Source organism: Choloepus didactylus, chromosome 13 (assembly GCF_015220235.1).
Source record: "Choloepus didactylus isolate mChoDid1 chromosome 13, mChoDid1.pri, whole genome shotgun sequence".
In the NCBI taxonomy this organism is placed as follows: domain Eukaryota; kingdom Metazoa; phylum Chordata; class Mammalia; order Pilosa; family Megalonychidae; genus Choloepus; species Choloepus didactylus.
The window spans coordinates 20,248,471-20,271,863 of NC_051319.1; the positions used below are offsets into that span (position 1 = coordinate 20,248,471).

The window sequence follows — 23,393 nt, forward strand, 5'->3', positions numbered from 1 at the left end:
TTTGTGCCATGCTTTAGTTCTACTTCATATTCAAGACATAGTAACTGTATAATAACAATTATTATTTTTATAATTTTCTTATTTGTTATAATTCTAATTTTAATATTAAGGATGATGATGATTATCATCAATCATTTCTGTGTTTTGGTTTCCTTATCTGTTAAATGAGGAGTACCTGTGTTCCCCAGAATTCCGTAACTATAACTAAAACTGTATTATAACTGCTTTATTTAGAAAAATCCCCTAGTAGAAAAATTAAGATGTTTTTACATCTTAAACCTTTATGCCAAAGTACTCAAGCTTGACACTTAAAATTATTAGTTGTAATTTCTAATAATAAATTATTGGTTTTAGATGAAAGATTTAATTACTGTGTGGTGCCCCAGGCTTATCAAGAACCCTATATTTCTCTCAGCTTTTACCAAAATGTTTATCTCTCTTCAGAAATAGCTTATAGGCCAGTTATCCCATTTTACCATTTGTATTAACAGAAACTAGAGTTAAAAATCACCATGTATAAATCTCTTATACTGAGCAAAGTGACTTCAGGTTGCAGCAAACAGATGGTAGTACACTTACACTTACATAGCATTTAGCTTGATTTCTTTTTTTGCTAGGAGGTAAGAGAGTGATTTACCTACTTTTAAAAATCATTCTTAGGTTATTTGTTGATTTGTATGATAAACTTTAGGAAGAATATAGGAAGTAAACCAGTTATTTTGTCAGTGTATTTGTATCTGGCAAATGCAATATATTTGAATCTTGTACTTTTCTTCTCTCTCAGAAGAAATTCTGTACATTTAACACTGGAATGTTCAATCTTGATACTCCCCCAAAACTAATCATGTTTTCCTTTCATCCTAGTTCCGACTTGGTTCCTTCAATTTACAGAAAGTTGCAAGCCCAGCTGAGGTCATTAGAGAACTTATCTGTGACTGCCTGGACACTGTCGCAGAAAACCAAGCCAAAAATGAACACCTGCAGAAAGAAAATGAAAGGCTTCTGAGAAATTGGAATGATGTTCAAGGACGGTGTGTAGACAACGTGCTTGTATTATAAAAACACTGAGCTCTCTTTATATCCTTATAGCTTTAAGTTTATGATTTGTAAATTTATAATATATATGTAATATATATAATATATGCATATTTAAAATAAACTGTCATTATACTTTTACTAACTGTGATTACAACAAATTATTGGTCACTATTGCACATTATAGAAGCACTTTAAAACTTTTAGGTCATTAGTATTTGGTGGTGCCAGCAAACTTATCAAAAGAAAGACTAATTGGACATTGAGAATCACAGCACATTAATATTAATAAAAATGTAGGTAATGGATATTTATAAGTTTTAAAGCAGCTCAAATTATAGGATTGATGATGAATAAAAAAGACACATGAAATATAAATACAGGCAATTCCTTATTTGGAATCTTTATATGAATGACAGCTATCTCAAATGATTTGTGCTTTGGTTCCTAATACAAACTTATTTTTTCCTGATTGGTTGAAAAATTCATACTACCAGCATTTTTAAAAACTGAGGTAATTGTGACTACTGGAAAAAGCCTTTGGAAGTCTTTTATTCTCCCTGCCTTTTGCCTCTTATTTTTTAAATGATGAGGAAAAAAAATACTTATCTTTTCTATTATAAGTTTTCTCAACTGTATCATAATCTGGGTTGTCCTAGTATATAGCCTTTATTACTCTTTAGGTAAAAGATTTTTGAAGTTAGTAAAGTGGATATTATGAATATTTATATGTACAAGATGATATGCATTTGTTTTATATATGCAAGATGATATGCATTTGTTTGTACATATATATTAAAAATTCTAAAATGATTATGTGGAATATATATATATATATCATAATGATAATAATAGTAGTTATTGCATCTAGTGAATCCAGTAGGTTTGTCTTTCATTCAGACCAATAGCTCTAAAGCATAAGAATATTTATCCTATTATTAGGGTCTGTTTAGGTTATTCATTGAGATTGTTCTATACAGCCATAAGTTAGTATATGGGAAAGTACATGAAACATAGTGAAGGATTTTACCACTATCAATATATGTACATGAAAATGAGATTGACTAAAAGAAATTATTTTTCTATACATTCAAGTATATTTATTAACACAAAGCACATAAAATTATATTCTTAATACCTGATTATGTTTGATTTTCATTTTATTAAGAAAGTATTTATCATGTTCTCTTTTACCTCTGAATTAATTTTCATCTACAATTAAATAAAAATAGATCAAATCAAAGCTATATAAATTTAGGAAAAAATACAGAAAAATGAGTTCTTTTTTAGCTTCTGTTTTATTCATGTTAGTGTGAAGGAATTTCAAATGTCAGGGCTAGAAAGCAATTTTTGGGGGTCCTATATTTGTAGTTTGGATGTGTTTTTCTGTTTTACATAACAAATAAATCAGAGTAAAGGTGTTCTGAGGTTGTGATAAGCCATTATATTTAAAACTCAAAATACCCTTAAGATGATTGGAAATTTGATCCACAAATTGCCTACAAAAAAATACATCCCAGGTACTTGGTACTTGAACAAATTGCTTTAAAACATCTGCCAGAGGTTGAAAGAGGTACTATCTCATCAGTGTTCAAAACCACTGCCATAGAATGGAAAGCAGCAGAGAAAGAAGATAAGAGACAGCAGAGATAAATGCAACCTGAACCCTAAAACAGTGTGTCTGAGGAATACATATAATATGTGACCCACAGATGCTGGATTTGCTATTTCTGAGATATTCAGAAAGTGCTTTTGTCTTATTGTGGCAGAAGGTTTCCTATTTGATCAAAAGCAGTCATGTATCCCTGTCACCTACACTTCAGTTATTCTTTTGAGTAAATACTGGATCAGATCTCTTTTTTCAGGGGCTGAACATGTACACATTGGGTTGGCCCTTGGAAGTGAGAGGAGAGTCCACTCCACAGAGAATTCTAGGTTCTTGATTGTATAACAGATGTCAGATAGTGGTTTTATCCAGCTATTTTCCAAATTTTGTTTTCTCTCCTTTCAGAGGAGAAAGTGGCCATTTAAGGAGGTGTAAATATATTTTGTCATGGCAAAGCAGCACTTTCTTTCAGTCACCTCAGTACAGCCTTAGTATAATGGAAAATGAACAAGGATTTACAGTTCTAGCTTCCATAAGGCAGTAGTAGTACAGATGAAGTCCAGGGGATTTAGAGAGATTAGAAACAGGACATGAGCATACTGAGTCAGGTAACTGGGGATATATGAAGTAGAAAGTCATTAGAGTTAAGGCGACAAGGTTCAGTTTGCCCAGCAGCCTCTCATTACTTTTTGTTAGTATCCATCCATGATCCAGTCATTTCTTCCCCACCAGTGTCCCAGGCTGAGTATGTGTGGTTGGGGAGGGGGTGGCGAAAAATCGGGGCTTTGATTTCTCCCGGGTGGTGTTAGAGATGGATCTGAAATATATTTAATACACAATAGAGTATTATGTAGCCATGTGTACATGGGCTTATCAACATGGAAAAAGTTTATGATATATTAAGAGGAGAAATCTGAATTACCAATAATGTTTATATTATCCTATTTTGGCAAACTATATTTATATAGAGAATTTCTAGAAGGGGAAAATTAAATGCTAATAGTGTATACCTGGAATTGTGAATTAAATTGTCCTTTATTTTTTAGGATTATATTTTGCATATATTTTGGTATTTAATTATGTAACACTATTATAATCAGAGCAAGCTATAAAAGCTATTTCCATTTGGGACGACAATGGGGAATAAATGAGGTTTGGGTGAGGCATGAGAAATTAAGTATGAGTAAAAAGGGTGAGCTTTAATGTATAGATTTCAACATCTTTATTAGTTACTGTTTAATAATTTTGGTTCCTAGCTCCATTAAGTGATATTACTGGATTGATTTAATTTTGTATAGTTTAGATAAAGGGGGGAACATTTGGAAATTTTTAATTGAATCCTTAGGTTATTAACTCTGTTTATTTCACTGGTTTTTCCCTACTGAATTTCAAATTACAACTCTCATGTTCCATGTTGCTGCATAGGTCTTTTGTTTGTACTCATAGATCAAATTAGAAGCTCTCCATCTTTACTCTGAGTTATAGTTATTAAAAACATAATTGGAGACAGTTTTCAGCAAATTGAATTGGGTTGACACACAGAATCATTAAATACAAGAGACCTTGAAAGCTCCACTACTTCATCTTTCTGCCTTCAAGCTAGGATGAATTCAGTCTGAGTTTCAGATACCTCAAGACATATCTTCAACTCCCTGTGGTAAACCATTACAATGTTTAAGAATAGTCACAGTCAGAAAATTCTTCCTTCCGTCTATTGGTAATTTGAATCCTTCATGGTATTGTTGAAGACCATTTCCTCTTGTTCTGTTGTCTAACAGGATGAAGAACAGCTGTTCACCATCTTCTTCATTACTTAAAAGCTTGTTAAATCTCTTTGCGATTGCTTTCTTTTCCAGTTCTTTTGTCAGTCTTTATCCTCTGAATTCTATTCGGATTTTCTTTTGCTTTACAGTGCTGACTGGGATATAGTAGTAAATTTGGCCAGAGGTGATTGTACATATGAAGATCACTACATTGTTTTTAAGTACCATATGCTTACATTTATGCATCTATGGTTTTATTTTGGGCTGTCATGTAATCTAGTTTTGGAGAAAGGGTTTATTTCTGCATGAACTTGGCTTGTTTTTGCTCTTTTTTGTTGTTTTTAACTTTTTATATTGAAATAATTTCAAGCTTACAGGACAATTGCAAAAGTAATATAGACCTCAAAGAGAGAAGTCCAGCAAACCCTCTAACCCCCAGAAATCCAGATCCACTAATTTTAACATTTTGCCACATTTGCATATCATTTCATTCTATCTATCTATCTATCTGTCTATCTATTTTGTGAACATTTGAGAGCAGGTTGTACACATCATACCTCTTGAACACCTAATATTTCCAAGTACATTTCCTACAAACAAGGGTATTGACATATGTAATCAAATTAAGTGCAGTTATCAAGTTCTCAAGTTCAAGCAATTTAACATTGATAAAAAGCTTACATTCTACACTCCAGTTTTCTCTTATGTGCCAATAATGTCCTTTTGAACCTTTTCTCCTCTCCTACTAGATCCCATCTAGTATCATGTATGGAATTTAATTGCCATTATCTCTTTAGTTTCTCTGTCTTTATTTTTTCTAATTGTGGAAACATTTATAACATAAATCTTCCCATCTCAGCACCTCCCAGGCGTGCCATTTAGTGGAATTATCACATTCACAATATTGCAGCACCTTCACTACATCCATTAGTAGAATTTTCCCTTCACCCCAAACAGAAACTCTACCCCCATTTTGCATTAACGCCTCATTGCCCCCACCCCACACTCCTGGTAATCTGTACTCTAGTTTCTGTCTCTATGAGTGTGCATAGTCACTGATATTTTCTCTCTGGTTACCATGGAGCTTAAATTTAGCATCCTAAAACTATAATAATCTTGTTTGCTTTGTTAGTAACTGAACTTCAAGAGTACACATCAGCTGTGTTCCTGTAGCCTTCTGTCCCCCCACTTCTGTGTATTCTTGTAAAAAATTACATATTTACACATTATAAATCCCAAACCATTGATTTATGTTTACGTTTTATTTATTTGCCTTTTAGATCCTGTAGGAAGTAAAATTGGAGTTACAGATCAAAAATACAGTAGTACTGGTATTTATAGTTACCCATGTCATTATCTTTACCAAAGATCTATATTTCTTCATGTGGCTTCAGTCAATTATCTAGTGTCCTTTCCTTTCAATCTGCAGAATTCCCTTTAGCATTTCTTATAGGGCCAGTATAGTGGTAACAAAGTCCCTCCAGTTTTGCTTATATGGAAATGTTTTAATCCCACCCTCATTTTTTTTTCAATTTAATTTTATTGAGATTGTTCACATACCATACAAGTATTCAAAGATCCAAAGTGCGCAATCAGTTGCCCACGGTATCATCATACAGCTCTGTATCCATCACCACAATTAATTTTTTTTCCAATTTTTAGAACATTTTCATTGCTCCAGAAAAGAAATAAAGACAAAAAAAGAAAACTCAATTCCTCCCCTACTCCTAACCACTCCCCCTCCTTTATTGACTCATGGTATTGGTATAGTACCTTTATCACTGCTGATGAAAGAATGTTAAAATACTGTTAACTGTAGTGCATAGTTTGCAATAGGTATATATTTTCCCTATATATCCATCCATTATTAGCTTCTAGTTATAGTGTCATATATTTGTTCTAATTCATGAAAGAGATTTCTAATATTTGTACAGTTAATCACGGACATTGTCCACCACAAGATTCACTGTTTTATACATTCTGATCTTTTAACCTCCATCTTTCCTTCTGGTGACATACATGACTCTAAGATTCCCCTTTCCACCACATTCACACACCATTCAGCACTGTTAGTTATTCTCACAATTACATGCCACCATCACCTCTGTCCACTTCCAAACACTTAGGTTCAACTAGTTGAACATTCTGCTCATAATAGACAACAACTCCCCATTCTTTAACCTTGTTCTATATGCTGTTAACTTATATTTCATGTCTATGGGTTTACATTTTATAATTAGTTCATATCAGTGAGACCATAAAATATTTGTCCTTATGTGTCTGACTTACTTCATTCAATGTAGTGCCCTCAAAGTTTCTTCATCAAAGCATTTTTTTAGACGGTTTTGTTCACCCATCATTCTTTCCATCCTAAATAAACAATCGGGAGGCGGGGCAAGATGGCAGACTGGTGAGCTGTATGTTTTAGTTACTCCTCCAGGAAAGTAGGTAAAAAGCCAGGAACTGCGTGGACTGGACACCACAGAGCAATCTGTCTTTGGGCATACTTCATACAACACTCATGAAAACGTGGAACTGCTGAGATCAGCGAAATCTGTAAGTTTTTGCGGCCAGGGGACCCGCGCCCCTCCCTGCCAGGCTCAGTCCCGGGGGAGGAGGGGCTGTCAGCTCCAGGAAGGAGAAGGGAGAATTGCAGTGGCTGCTCTCATCGGAAACTCATTCTACTGATTCAAACTCCAACCATAGATAGACTGAGGCCAGACACCAGAGACTCTGAGAGCAGCCAGCCCAGCAGAGAGGAGACGGGCATAGAAGGAAAACAACACGAGAAGCTCCAAAGTAAAAGCAGAGGATTTTTGGAGTTCTGGTGAACACAGAAAGGGGAAGGGCGGAGATCAGGCCTTGAGGCGCATATGCAAATCCCGAACCAAGGCTGATCTCTCTGCCCAGGGCACCTTTCCTTAATGGCCCTGGTTGCTTTGTCTATTAGCATTTCAATAACCCATTAGATCTCTGAGGAGGGCCGTTTTTTTTTTTTGTTTTTTTTTTTTTTTAAATCCTTTTTGCTTTTTCTAAAACAATTACTCTAAGAAGCTCAATACAGAAAGCTTCAAAGAATTGAAATTTGGGCACGTCAAGTCAAGAGCAGAAATAAGAGAGCTCTGAGACAAAAGGCAATAATCCAGTGGCTGAGAAAATTCACTAAACAACACAACTTCCCAAGAAAAGGGGGGTGTCCGCTCACAGCCACCATCCTGGTGGACAGGAAACACTCCTGCCCATCGCCAGCCCCATAGCCCAGAGCTGCCCCAGACAACCCAGTGTGACGGAAGTGCTTCAAATAACAGGCACACACCACAAAACTGGGCGTGGACATTAGCCTTCCCTGCAACCTCAGCTGAATGTCCCAGAGCTGGGAAGGGGGAGCAGTGTGAATTAACAGAGCCCCATTCAGCCATCATTTGAGCAGACTGGGAGCCTCCCAACACAGCCCAGCAGCCCAGAACTGCCCTGGGGGGACGGCACTCACCTGTGACATAGCACAGTCATCCCTCAACAGAGGACCCGGGGTGCACAGCCTGGAAGAGGGGCCCACTTGCAAGTCTCAGGAGCCATACGCCAATACCAAAGACTTGTGGGTCAGTGGCAGAGACAAACTGTGGCAGGACTGAACTGAAGGATTAGACTATTGCAGTAGCTTTAAAACTCTAGGATCATCAGGGAGATTTGATTGTTAGGGCCACCCCCCCTCCCCGACTGCCCAGAAACACGCCCCACATACAGGGCAGGCAACACCAACTACACACGCAAGCTTGGGACACCAATTGGGCCCCACAAGACTCACTCCCCCACTCACCAAAAAGGCTAAGCAGGGGAGATCTGGCTTGTGGAGAACAGGTGGCTCGTGGACGCCACCTGCTGGTTAGTTAGAGAAAGTGTACTCCACGAAGCTGTAGATCTGATAAATTAGAGATAAGGACTTCAACTGGTCTACAAACCCTAAAAGAACCCTATCAAGGACAGCAAATGCCACGAGGCCAAAAACAACAGAAAATTATAAAGCATATGAAAAAACCAGACGATATGGATAACCCAAGCCCAAGCACCCAAATCAAAAGACCAGAAGAGACACACCTAGAGCAGCTACTCAAAGAACTAAAGATGAACAATGAGACCCTAGTACGGGATATGAAGGAAATCAAGAAGACCCTAGAAGAGCATAAAGAAGACATTGCAAGACTAAATAAAAAAATGGATGATCTTATGGAAATTAAAGAAACTGTTGACCAAATTAAAAAGATTCTGGACACTCATAGTACAAGACTAGAGGAAGTTGAACAACGAATCAGTGACCTGGAAGATGACAGAATGGAAAATGAAAGCATAAAAGAAAGAATGGGGAAAAAAATTGAAAAACTCGAAATGGACCTCATGGATATGATAGATAATATGAAGCGTCCGAATATAAGACTCATTGGTGTCCCAGAAGGGGAAGAAAAGGGTAAAGGTCTAGGAAGAGTATTCAAAGAAATTGTTGGGGAAAACTTCCCAAATCTTCTAAACAACATAAATACACAAATCATAAATGCTCAGCGAACTCCAAATAGAATAAATCCAAAAAAAACCCACTCCGAGACATATACTGATCACACTGTCAAACATAGAAGAGAAGGAGCAAGTTCTGAAAGCAGCAAGAGAAAAGCAATTCACCACATACAAAGGAAACAGCATAAGACTAAGTAGTGACTACTCAGCAGCCACCATGGAGGCGAGAAGGCAATGGCACGATATATTTAAAATTCTGAGAGAGAGGAATTTCCAGCCAAGAATACTTTATCCAGCAAAGCTCTCCTTCAAATTTGAGGGAGAGCTTAAATTTTTCACAGACAAAGAAATGCTGAGAGAATTTGCTAACAAGAGACCTGCCCTACTGGAGATACTAAAGGGAGCCCTACAGACAGAGAAACAAAGACAGGACAGAGAGACTTGGAGAAAGGTTCAGTACTAAAGAGATTCGGTATGGGTACAATAAAGGATATTAATAGAGAGAGGGAAAAATATGGCAAACATAATCCAAAGGATAAGATGGCCGATTCAAGAAATGCCTTCACGGTTTTAACGTTGAATGTAAATGGATTAAACTCCCCAATTAAAAGATATAGATTCGCAGAATGGATCCAAAAAAATGAACCATCAATATGTTGCATACAAGAGACTCATCTTAGACACAGGGACACAAAGAAATTGAAAGTGAAAGGATGGAAAAAAATATTTCATGCAAGCTACAGCCAAAAGAAAGCAGGTGTAGCAATATTAATCTCAGATAAAATAGACTTCAAATGCAGGGATGTTTTGAGAGACAAAGAAGGCCACTACATACTAATAAAAGGGGCAATTCAGCAAGAAGAAATAACAATCGTAAATGTCTATGCACCCAATCAAGGTGCCACAAAATACATGAGAGAAACACTGGCAAAACTAAAGGAAGCAATTGATGTTTCCACAATAATTGTGGGAGACTTCAACACATCACTCTCTCCTATAGATAGATCAACCAGACAGAAGACCAATAAGGAAATTGAAAACCTAAACAATCTGATAAATGAATTAGATTTAACAGACATCTACAGGACATTACATCCCAAATCACCAGGATACACATACTTTTCTAGTGCTCACGGAACTTTCTCCAGAATAGATCATATGCTGGGACATAAAACAAGCCTCAATAAATTTAAAAAGATTGAAATTATTCAAAGCACATTCTCTGACCACAATGGAATACAATTAGAAGTCAATAACCATCAGAGACTTAGAAAATTCACAAATACCTGGAGGTTAAACAACACACTCCTAAACAATCAGTGGGTTAAAGAAGAAATAGCAAGAGAAATTGCTAAATATATAGAGACGAATGAAAATGAGAACACAACATACCAAAACCTATGGGATGCAGCAAAAGCAGTGCTAAGGGGGAAATTTATAGCACTAAACGCATATATTAAAAAGGAAGAAAGAGCCAAAATCAAAGAACTAATGGATCAACTGAAGAAGCTAGAAAATGAACAGCAAACCAATCCTAAACCAAGTAGAAGAAAAGAAATAACAAGGATTAAAGCAGAAATAAATGACATAGAGAACAAAAAAACAATAGAAAGGATAAATATCACCAAAAGTTGGTTCTTTGAGAAGATCAACAAGATTGACAAGCCCCTAGCTAGACTGACAAAATCAAAAAGAGAGAAGACCCATATAAACAAAATAATGAATGAAAAAGGTGACATAACTGCAGATCCTGAAGAAATTAAAAAAATTATAAGAGGATATTATGAACAACTGTATGGCAACAAACTGGATAATGTAGAAGAAATGGACAATTTCCTGGAAACATATGAACAACCTAGACTGACCAGAGAAGAAATAGAAGACCTCAACCAACCCATCACAAGCAAAGAGATCCAATCAGTCATCAAAAATCTTCCCACAAATAAATGCCCAGGGCCAGATGGCTTCACAGGGGAATTCTACCAAACTTTCCAGAAAGAACTGACACCAATCTTACTCAAACTCTTTCAAAACATTGAAGAAAATGGAACACTACCTAACTCATTTTATGAAGCTAACATCAATCTAATACCAAAACCAGGCAAAGATGCTACAAAAAAGGAAAACTACCGGCCAATCTCCCTAATGAATATAGATGCAAAAATCCTCAACAAAATACTTGCAAATCGAATCCAAAGACACATTAAAAAAATCATACACCATGACCAAGTGGGGTTCATTCCAGGCATGCAAGGATGGTTCAACATCAGAAAAACAATCAATGTATTACAACACATTAAAAACTCGAAAGGGAAAAATCAATTGATCATCTCAATAGATGCTGAAAAAGCATTTGACAAAATCCAACATCCCTTTTTGATAAAAACACTTCAAAAGGTAGGAATTGAAGGAAACTTCCTCAACATGATAAAGAGCATATATGAAAAACCCACAGCCAGCATAGTACTCAATGGTGAGAGACTGAAAGCCTTCCCTCTAAGATCAGGAACAAGACAAGGATGCCCGCTGTCACCACTGTTATTCAACATTGTGCTGGAAGTGCTAGCCAGGGCAATCCGGCAAGACAAAGAAATAAAAGGCATCCAAATTGGAAAAGAAGAAGTAAAACTGTCATTGTTTGCAGATGATATGATCTTATATCTAGAAAACCCTGAGAAATCAACGATACACCTACTAGAGCTAATAAACAAATTTAGCAAAGTAGCGGGATACAAGATTAATGCACATAAGTCAGTAATGTTTCTATATGCTAGAAATGAACAAACTGAAGAGACACTCAAGAAAAAGATACCATTTTCAATAGCAACTAAAAAAATCAAGTACCTAGGAATCAACTTAACCAAAGATGTAAAAGACCTATACAAAGAAAACTACATAACTCTACTAAAAGAAATAGAAGGGGACCTTAAAAGATGGAAAAATATTCCATGTTCATGGATAGGAAGGCTAAATGTCATTAAGATGTCAATTCTACCCAAACTCATCTACAGATTCAATGCAATCCCAATCAAAATTCCAACAACCTACTTTGCAGACTTGGAAAAGCTAGTTATCAAATTTATTTGGAAAGGGAAGATGCCTCGAATTGCTAAAGACACTCTAAAAAAGAAAAACGAAGTGGGAGGACTTACACTCCCTGACTTTGAAGCTTATTATAAAGCCACAGTTGCCAAGACAGCATGGTACTGGCACAAAGATAGACATATAGATCAATGGAATCGAATTGAGAATTCAGAGATAGACCCTCAGATCTATGGCCGACTGATCTTTGATAAGGCCCCCAAAGTCACCGAACTGAGCCATAATGGTCTTTTCAACAAATGGGGCTGGGAGAGTTGGATATCCATATCCAAAAGAATGAAAGAGGACCCCTACCTCACCCCCTACACAAAAATTAACTCAAAATGGACCAAAGATCTCAATATAAAAGAAAGTACCATAAAACTCCTAGAAGATAATGTAGGAAAACATCTTCAAGACCTTGTACTAGGAGGCCACTTCCTAGACTTTACACCCAAAGCACAAGCAACAAAAGAGAAAATAGATAAATGGGAACTCCTCAAGCTTAGAAGTTTCTGCACCTCAAAGGAATTTCTCAAAAAGGTAAAGAGGCAGCCAACTCAATGGGAAAAAATTTTTGGAAACCATGTATCTGACAAAAGACTGATATCTTGCATATACAAAGAAATCCTACAACTCAATGACAATAGTACAGACAGCCCAATTATAAAATGGGCAAAAGATATGAAAAGACAGTTCTCTGAAGAGGAAATACAAATGACCAAGAAACACATGAAAAATGTTCAGCTTCACTAGCTATTAGAGAGATGCAAATTAAGACCACAATGAGATACCATCTAACACCGGTTAGAATGGCTGCCATTAAACAAACAGGAAACTACAAATGCTGGAGGGGATGTGGAGAAATTGGAACTCTTATTCATTGTTGGTGGGACTGTATAATGGTTCAGCCACTCTGGAAGTCAGTCTGGCAGTTCCTTAGAAAACTAGATATAGAGCTACCATTCGATCCAGCGATTGCACTCCTCGGTATATACCCGGAAGATCGGAAAGCAGTGACACGAACAGATATCTGCACGCCAATGTTCATAGCAGCATTATTCACAATTGCCAAGAGATGGAAACAACCCAAATGTCCTTCAACAGATGAGTGGATAAATAAAATGTGGTATATACACACGATGGAATACTACGCGGCAGTAAGAAGGAACGATCTGGTGAAACATATGACAACATGGATGAACCTTGAAGACATAATGCTGAGCGAAATAAGCCAGGCACAAAAAGAGAAATATTATATGCTACCACTAATGTGAACTTTGAAAAATGTAAAACAAATGGTTTATAATGTAGAATGTAGGGGAACTAGCAGTAGAGAGCAATTAAGGAAGGGGGAACAATAATCCAGGAAGAACAGATAAGCTATTTAACGTTCTGGGGATGCCCAGAAATGACTATGGTCTGTTAATTTCTGATGGTTGTAGTAGGAACAAGTTCACTGAAATGTTGCTATATTATGTAACTTTCTTGGGGTAAAGTAGGAACATGTTGGAAGTTAAGCAGTTATCTTAGGTTAGTTGTCTTTTTCTTACTCCCTTGCTATGGTCTCTTTGAAATGCTCTTTTATTGTATGTTTGTTTTCTTTTTAACTTTTTTTTCATACAGGTGATTTGAAAAAAGAAGGGAAAGTTAAAAAAAAAAAAAAAAAAAAAAAAAAAAATAAAAAATAAAAACAAGGGAAAAAAAAAAAAAAAAAAAAGATGTAGTGCCCCCTTGAGGAGCCTGTGGAGAATGCAGGGGTATTCGCCTACCCCACCTCCATGGTTGCTAACATGACCACAGACATAGGGGACTGGTGGTTTGATGGGTTGAGCCCTCTACCATAAGTTTTACCCTTGGGAAGACGGTTGCTGCAAAGGAGAGGCTAGGCCTCCCTGTATTTGTGCCTAAGAATCTCCTCCTGAATGCCTCTTTGTTGCTCAGATGTGGCCCTCTCTCTCTGGCTAAGCCAACTTGAAAGGTGAAATCACTGCCCTCCCCCCTACGTGGGATCAGACACCCAGGGAAATGAATCTCCCTGGCAACGTGGAATATGACTCCCAGGGAGGAATGTAGACCTGGCACCGTGGGACGGAGAACATCTTCTTGACCAAAAGGGGGATGTGAAAGGAAATGAAATAAGCTTCAGTGGCAGAGAGATTCCAAAAGGAGCCGAGAGGTCACTCTGGTGGGCACTCTTATGCACACTTTAGACAACCCTTTTTAGGTTCTAAAGAATTGGGGTAGCTGGTGGTGGATACCTGAAACTATCAAACTACAACCCAGAACCCATGAATCTCGAAGACAGTTGTATAAAAATGTAGCTTATGAGGGGTGACAATGGGATTGGGAAAGCCATAAGGACCAAACACCACTTTGTCTAGTTTATGGATGGATGTGTAGAAAAGTAGGGGAAGGAAACAAACAGACAAAGGTACCCAGTGTTCTTTTTTACTTCAATTGCTCTTTTTCACTCTAATTATTATTCTTGTTATTTTTGTGTGTGTGCTAATGAAGGTGTCAGGGATTGATTTAGGTGATGAATGTACAACTATGTAATGGTACTGTAAACAATCGAAAGTACAATTTGTTTTGTATGACTGCGTGGTATGTGAATATATCTCAATAAAATGATGATAAAAAAAAAAAAAAAAAAAAAAAAAAAAAAAAATAAACAATCGATGGTTTCCTGTATAGTTACATATTTATGTGTTCACCACCATCACCACTATCTGTATAAGGACATCACCATTTCTTCCACAAAGAAGGAGAGAGAGTCAAAGAAGGTAGAGAGACAAAGAAAAAGAAAAAGAAATTAAAAAAAAAAAATAACACACAAAAAACATGGCAGCTAAAAAGCAATGAAAGGAAAGATAGAATTAAGCTGAAGTAGAATACAAGAGTCAAATAACATCACCAATACCAAGAGTCCCATACCCCTCCCTTATGTCCCCTCTTATAGGCATTTAGCTTTGGTATATTGCCTTTGTTACATTAAAGGAAGCATAATACACTGTTTCTGTTAACTATAGCCTCTAGTTTGCATTGACTGTATTTTTTCCCCAATACTACTCTATTTTTAACACCTTGCAAAGTTGACATTCATTTTTTCTCCCTCATGTAAAAACATATTTGTACATTTTATCACAATTGTTGAGCACTCTAGGTTTCACTGAATTATACAGTCCCAGTCTTTATCTTTCCTCTTTCCTTCTGGTGTCCTACATGTTTCTAACCTTCCTCTTTCATCCATACTCACAGTCATCTTTGTTCAGTGTACTTACATTGCTATGCTACCATCACCCAAATTGTGTTCCAAACCTCTCACTCCTCTCTTTTCCTGTCTGTCTGTAGTGCTCCCTTTAGTTTTTCCTGTAAAGCAGGTATCTTGTTCATAAATTCTCTCATTGTCTGTTTGTCAGAGAATATTTTAAACTCTCCCTCACATGGGAAGGACAGTTTTGCCTGATATAGGACTCTTGGCTGTCAATTTTTCAGTGTCTTAAATATATCACACCACTTCCTTCTTGACTCCATGGTTTCTACTGAGAAATCTGCACATTATCTTATCAAGCTTCCTTTGTATGTGATGAATCGCTTTTCTCTTTGCTGCTTTCAGGATTCTCTCTTTGTCTTTGACATTTGATAATCTGATTATTAAGTTTCTTGGCTTAGGTCTATTCAGATCTATTCTGTTTAGGGTATGCTGCGCTTCTTGGATCTGTAATTTTATGTCTTTCATAAGAGAAGGGAAATTTTCATTGATTATTTCCTCTATTATTGCTTCTGCCCCTTTTCCCTTCTCTTGTCCTTTTGGGACAACCATGACACATACATTCATGCACTTCATATTGTCATTTAATTCCCTGAGACATTGCTCGTATTTTTCCATTCTTTTCCCTATCTGTTCTTTTGTGTGTAGGATTTCATGTGTCTTGTTCTCTAGTTCCTGAGTGTTTTTTTCTGCCTCTTGAAATCTGCTGTTGTATTTCTCCATTGTGTTTTCATCTCTTGTGTTTTGCCTTTAATTTCCATAGATTCTGCCTGTTGTTTTTTCAAACTTTCAATTTCTATGTTATGTTAGCCCAGTGTTTTCTTTATAGCCTTCATCTCTTTTGTTATATTTTCCCTGAACTTGTTGATTTGGTTTTTGACTTGATTTAGCATATTTCTTTGAAACTCTTCAATAGATTGTTTCATTAAAGTGAAACAATGTCTCAACTGTATCTTGCTTGAGGTGTAAATTTGTTTCTTTGACTGGGCCACATCTTCGTTTTTCCTGGTGTAGATTATAGTTTTCTGTTTTCTAGGCATCTGATTTCCTTGGTTACCCCAATCAGATTTCCTCAGACCAGCATGGGTTCAGGGTATATTCAGGGTGTATCTTAGAAGAATAACATACTTTCCTGTGAGGTCTCCAGTTGCTGCGCTTTTCCTATCCTGCCCAGCAGGTGGTGTCTGTCAGCCTGTCCCTCCCGACTGGTGTAAGGTGGAGTGGCTTCCTCAGTTTCTGTTTCGGCTCTCTTTCCCCAGGCTCTGGGGTCTAGTTCTGAAGGGAAAGCTGGGCCCCACCTCCTTACTCTTAGGGAAGATAAACCCTTTAGGGATTTATCATCTGCATTTGAATTTTTGTTTCTCTGACTCTGTTATTTCCACCCCTGTCTGGGTCAGAATGCTGGGAACTGAAAATGGCTGTGGCTCTCTATTTTGAGCCCCTCAGGTTGAGAGAAAGAAAAAGGGATAGAAAGCCCCTTTTTGGAGCCAGTACACGGCCCCCCAGTTTCACTCATTGGCCAGAGGTAACACCTTGTCTTCTGGGCTCCTCCTCCCAGGACAGATGAGTCTTCTGGTTCTTTAAGGTCAGTCATCACTAAAAGCCTCTATCTGCTTGTTGGTGGTTTGTAGCTTGTATTCAGCAGTCCACATTTGTTAATTAAATCCCCAGTTGGAGCTCAGCTGAGCTATATTCACTCGCTCAGAGAGTGCAGCTAGTTTCTACTACAGTGAGGTTTAGCCTGCCGTGGTGGGAGGGAGCTCTCAGTGTGGTTCCACAGCTTTTCCCTACAGATTTTATGCTGTAATCTCAGGCATTCCTTCCAATCCAGGTTGGTGTATGATGTGTGGACAGTCACGGTTTTCCCCCAGCAGTTATTCCAAATTATTTACTAGTTGTTCTTTGTTGTTTATTAGTTGTTCCAGGGGACTGACTAAATTCCACTCCTCTCTATACAGCCATCTTGCCTCTCCTCCCCCACCCTCATTTTTGAAAGACAATTTTGCCACATATGGAATTTTTGGTTGACAACTTTTTGCTTTCAGCACTTTAAATATGACTTTCCACTGCCTTCTTGTCTTCATGGTTATTGATGAGAGATTGGCATTTACTCTCATTGAGATGCCCTTGTATGTGACATGTTTCTCTCGCGTGGCTTTCAGAATTCTCTCTTTGACATTCTACACTTTGATTATAACATAGTGGATCTATTTGGGTTTATCCTATTTGGAGTTCCTTCGGTTCTTGGATGTGTATATTCATGTCCTTGTGTTAGTTTGCGAAGTTTTTAGCCATTATTTCTTTATTGTTTTAAAAATTTTTTTTCTTTATTAAAGAAGTTGTAGGTTTACAGAACTACCATGCATAAAATAAAGGATTCCCGTATATTATCCTATTATTAACAACTGACATTATTGTGGAACATTCGTTACAATTGATGAAAGCACATGTTTATAATTGTACTATTGACTAAAATCCATGGTTTAACTTAGGGTGAACCCTTGTGTAATGTACTTCCATGGATTTTTTTTTTAATTTTTTCTATTACCATATATACAATCTAACCTTTTCTCTTTTAATCAGATTCAGATATATGCTCCACTGCTGTTAATTACATTCACGATATTGTGCTACCATCACCACCATCCATTACCAAAATGTTTCCATCATTCTAAATAGGAACCCTATACAGTTTAAGCCTTAACTTCCCATCCCTATCTCCATCCTGTTGCCTGTTACCCTATATTTTAGATTTTTACTCTATAATTTTGCTTATTCTAATAATTTTCTGTCACTGGGATCATATATTTGTCAATTTGTGTCTGGCTTATTTCACTCAGTGTGATGTCTTCAGGGTTCATCCATGTTGTTGCATGTATTAGAACTTTGTTACTTTTTATGGGTGAACAACATTCCAGTGTGTATGTATATATATATATATATATATATACATACCACATTTTATTTATTCATTTATCAGTTGTGGATACTTGGTTTGCTTCCATCTTTTGGCAATTGTGAATGATGCTGCTGTGAACACATGTGTAAGTATGTGTTCAAGAACCTGCTTTCAGTTTTTTTGGGTTCACATGCATACCAGGAGTAGGATTTCCAGGTCATATGGTAGGTCTATACTTAGCTTTCTGAGGAACTGCCAAACTGTCTTCCATAACAGCTGTACCACTTTACATTGCCTGCAGGAATGAATGAGTGTTCCTATTTCTGTGCATCCTCTCCAACACATATCATTTTCTGTTTTGTTTTGTTTTGTTTTTGTAATAGTAGCCATTCTTGTAGGTGTGAAATGGTACCTCCATTGTGGTTTTCATTTGCATTTCCCTGATGGTTAATGATGTTGAACATCTTATCTGCTTTTTGGCCATTTGTGTATCTTCTTTGGAGAGAGGTCTGTTCATATCTTTTGTCTATTTATTAATTGGGCTATTTGTCTTTCAATGTTAAGTTGAAAGATTTCTTTGCATATAATAGACATTAATCTTTATTGGATATATGGTTTCCAAATATTTCTCCCATTGTGTAGGTTGTCATTCTACTTTTGTGATAAAGTCCTTTGAGGCTCAAAAATTTTTAATTTTGATGAGGTCCTCTTAAGCTATTTTTTCTTTTGCTGCTTATGCTTTGTGTATAAAGTCTACAAAACCGTTGCCTAACACAGGGTCCTGAAGATGCTTCCCTATGTTTTCTTCAAGGTGTTTTATAGTCTGGCTCTTGTGTTTAAGTCCCTGATCCATTTTGAGTTGATTTTTTTATAAGGTAGGGGTCCTCCTTCATTCTTTACAAATGAAGAGCCTTATTTCCCAGCACCAATTTTTGAAAAGAATATTCTTTCCCCATTAAGTGGTCTTTGCCCCCTTGTAAAAAATCATTTGGCCATAAATGTGATGATTGACCTCTGAGTTCTCAATTCAATTTCATTGGTCTATATTGCCATGCTGCTTTGATAAGATCCTGAACAAGATTAGGCTGCCCACTGTCACCACTGTTTTTCAGCATTTTACTGGAAGGTCTTACCAGAGCAGAAAAATAAATAAAATTGGAAAGGAAGAAGTAAAACTTTCCCTATTTGCAGATGACATTTTCCTAATCACGGAAAATCCTAAAAAATCCACAACAAAGCTCTTAGAGCTAATAAATGAATTCAGTAAAGTAGCATGGTACAAGGTCAACACCCAAAAATCAGTACCATTTCTATATATAATAAATGAACAATGAGAAGAACAAATTTAGAAAAAATTCTATGTATAATAGCACTTGAAAGAATCAATGTCTAGGAATAAACTAACCAAAGATATAAATGACTTGTATATAGAAAGTTACAAAATATTCCTAAAAGAAATCAAAGAAAACCTAAATAAAAGGAAGAACATCCCATGGTCATGGATTAGAAGACTAAATGTCATTATGATGTCAGTTCTATCCAAAGCAGTTTATAGGTTCAATGTAATCCCCCATCAAAATTCCAACATCCTTCTTTGCAGGAATGTAAAAGCCGATCATCAGATTTATATGAAAGGGGAAGAGGTCCTGTATAGCTAAATCTATCTTGAAAAAGAATAAGGAAGTTGGAGGACTCACATGATTTCTTTGAAAATTCTCTCTGCCACTTTCTCCTTTCTTCTTCTGGTACTCCCACAAAGCATATATTGGTATGCTTGATGGGATCCCAGAAGGTCCTCAAGCTCTTTTCATTTTCCTCCATCCTTTTTCTCCTTCTGCACCTCAGACTGGATGATTTCAATTGTCTTATCTTCAAGTTCACTTATTCTCTCTTTGTTAACTCCAATCTGCTATTGAACCCTTCCAGGAAATTTTTAATTTCGTTTACTATGGTCTTCCACTCTGTTTGGTTCCTTTTCATAATTTTCATCTTTCCATTGATATTATCTTTGTGTTCATATATTATTTCCCTGATTTCCTTTAGTTCTTTTTCCATGGTTTCCTTAGTTCTTTGAGCATATTTACTTCCATTTTTTTTTTAAAGTCTTTGTCTGGAATGTCCTAGGTCTGATCCTCCTCGTTGATGGCTTCTAATGCTTTAATCTCCTTTGTATGGGCCATCACTTCCTTTTTCTTTGTATATTTTGTGGCCTTTTGTTGAAACCTAGACATTTTTATATTTTAAGGTGTTATCATTAGAATTTAGGCCTGATCCTTAAGATTGTCTCCAGGTAGTATTATGACAGAGCTTTCCATGACTGTCAGGAGCTAACAAAAAATAAGTAAATAAGAAGAAAAGAAAGAAAAGACCTTTCTCAGTCTTATTGACCTGTGCTGGTGTTCTTCTTCAGAGCTTATCTATACAGTGAGTTTAGAGAATAGCTCCAGGCCAAAGCATGAGGGCCTCCCTGATGTTTTCTGTGCATGCCTCTTTTCTTGGGCAGGAGCATTAACATGGATACATCCCTTGGAAACAATTTCCTCACTGTGCTGGGCACTACAGTATATGTCCTGCAATCAGCAGTCCCTTACTCCAGGCAGCATGACTTGTCTGCTCTCCCACAGCATTACATAGGGGAGCTCTGTGAGCTGCCTTCTACATTCAAGGTAAGTTCTGGCACAGCAAGTCCCTTAGGCCACTACCAGACAGATTGGGCCAGACATACATGCTCCCAACATGTTCATGAGGGTCCCTCTCTCCCTCCAGAACCAGGACCAGGGATCTGTACTGGGAGCATGGTCTGGCTCCATGCTGAGTAGATGAGAGGTGTGGGAGGGCCAGCCAGGTGCTCTGAGATTCTGTTGCTTTTAAGTGAACTTTTTCTTGATTTGGCACTTTCCCTGTTTTACTGCTATCGTTTAACTGATTTGTGGAGCTTTGAGAAAGCTGTTTCTGCCAGCTCTTGTTGGTGTTCAAAACTTCTGTGGCGAAACAGAACCCTGAAGCTTCTCAGACTGCCATCTTTTCAGTGTTATTCTTTTTAACGTGTTATTCTTACCTGTTTTTCTTTTCTACCCAAAAATATTTTACTTTGAATATTCAATATTTTCTGTATTTAGTTTTTACCCTCATCTTATCTTTTTTAGAAATGGTTATTCTTTCATCAAAGGTCCTAGATACTTTGGTTCTAGGTTACTAATTAAACTTAGTGTTATTGTTCAGTGTTATTCACTGTTGAAATGATGAAGCATCATTAGGCTTTTCCTCTATAACTTTTTTTATGGTTTCATTATGTTTGAGCTTTGCCTTAGAGGTGATCCTTTGACTAGTTGTGCTCCAACCTAATTGTATATGGACTCTCTTTTAGTGTCACTTTTAGTGTCAGCAGTGAATCCATGTCTGTTCTCCATTAAATGGCCTCATGTAATAATTCCTGTCCGGTTCTTGCAGTGGGGGATTGACAGGAGGCAAGTAAAATGGAAGGCATAGAGGCATCATAATGCTACATAATACTACAAGGGAGGATTGATATTAAAATGGGGTGAGGGATATGATATACACTTCTCAGTTATTTAATATTGAATGAAAAGAGAGTGTTCTTAGAATTTGTTGAGGAACTAATAAGAGTGAATTCATATCCTGAAACTGTTTGCAGTAAATGGTCCAGGTAGTGTTGTCCAGTTTGATGATCAGAAGTATGATTCCAACAAAATCCTAAAGCTTTGCTAACACCAAAAAGTTAACTCACGTGATACCATTCATTCTGTTGCGTTTGTTTTCCTATCACAGAAATGTTGTCACCTTTGACAAAGTAGTTATGACACTGATTATTTAGATTATGAATATTCTTTATGCAAATTACATATTTCATTTTTCCATTTATTTTCATTTTTAAATTCATGTGCTATGTCAAATTTTAATTTTTGATAAAGGGTTAGGAATTAGCTTGGTGCTTGATAGGTACACATCACCTTTCAATCAAGAATCAGTGAAATGATCTGTATGGAAATTAAATATGTGTTTAGTTCAGTTAAATTACTAATTGGCTAGGGGTGCTAAAATTTATGTAAGAAATTATATCAAGTAAGATTTTTATTGTATAGTTTTATATATTGGATTTCACTTTGCGTCTATTTCAAATGTTCTGTTATGTGCTCAGATTTTAATGGTATGTATGTTTTTGTCACCTCTTTTTTTGTAGTTGTTGCTTTACATTAGAAAATATTGTAGGAAGATGATGAGAATATTATGCTTATATAACACTTTGCAGCTGAAGAAAATGCAGTAACATGTCCCAGCTTAAAATAAGCCAGCAACCTTGGCAGCTCCTCTTCAATTTTGGCCATAATTTTTCTTTCCACACCTCTTTGGTGTACTTATTTCTCAGAGAGCTTTGCCTCACGAAGGAACACTGTTATATTAGTGTTAAGTACAACAAAATCTTTTTTAAAAGTGAAAAAAAATGAAAAAATGGTGGTTACAATGACAAATAGCCTGTGTAAAATGAATGAAAAATATAATATTCAGATTCAGTGGTTTTCCATTTCCATAAAAGCTGTCCATATTAATTTACTCTGTTCATTTATAGAATAAATAGCTGCTAAACTTCTTTCAAATGCCAAAAGTTGTGCTAGGCACTGAAGTTAAATAAAATGCCCAAGTTCTCTAGGTTCACAGTATTGGCAAAGACTGTGCTACAAGAAATTACTGTAATTGGTCACAGAATATATCACCATGTATTCCTTTTCATTGCAGGATCGGCTCTCCTTCTCTGTTTCTAGATGAGTAGGTTTTTGAAAGCATAAGGACATATATATCAAAGTCACCAAATTTTGACATTTTTTTGTTTCTAAGAATTTCACTGAAATACACACATATGAAACTACTAGGACACTTGTATAGAACAATAGAAGTATACATAAGCAGCGTGTTGTAGAGAAAACTAGGCAGACCTGGACTATATTGAAAAGACTACTTTTGTGAAATAGTTTACATTTGAATCATGAAAATGAAGATTTACTTATCAAGTGTATACAATCTCTGCTAGTTGGCTTACTCTATATAAATCTCTTGGGAGATTAAAATTAATACAACCCCTTGTTAGCTCAATCAAGCATTGTGAGAGGAATTATAACAGAACTTTATAAGTTTTGTCTTATATATCTAAAATTAAATATATATACTGTTTCACATTTGCTTTTTCATTAATCTTTCCCTCAAAATTCCAAG

General features: G+C 36.5%; 1 protein-coding gene across 5 annotated transcripts in view; it reads left to right on the forward strand.

Annotated features, from left to right (window-relative positions):
* XRCC4 (X-ray repair cross complementing 4) overlaps positions 1-23,393 on the forward strand; it is a 334,165-nt gene that overhangs the window by 129,430 nt on the left and 181,342 nt on the right. For all 5 annotated transcript variants that reach the window (XM_037800808.1, XM_037800806.1, XM_037800810.1 and 2 more), the window contains one exon: positions 865-1,031. In XM_037800808.1, the coding sequence (XP_037656736.1) occupies positions 865-1,031 (167 nt within the window). The remainder of the gene's footprint in view (positions 1-864; positions 1,032-23,393) is intronic.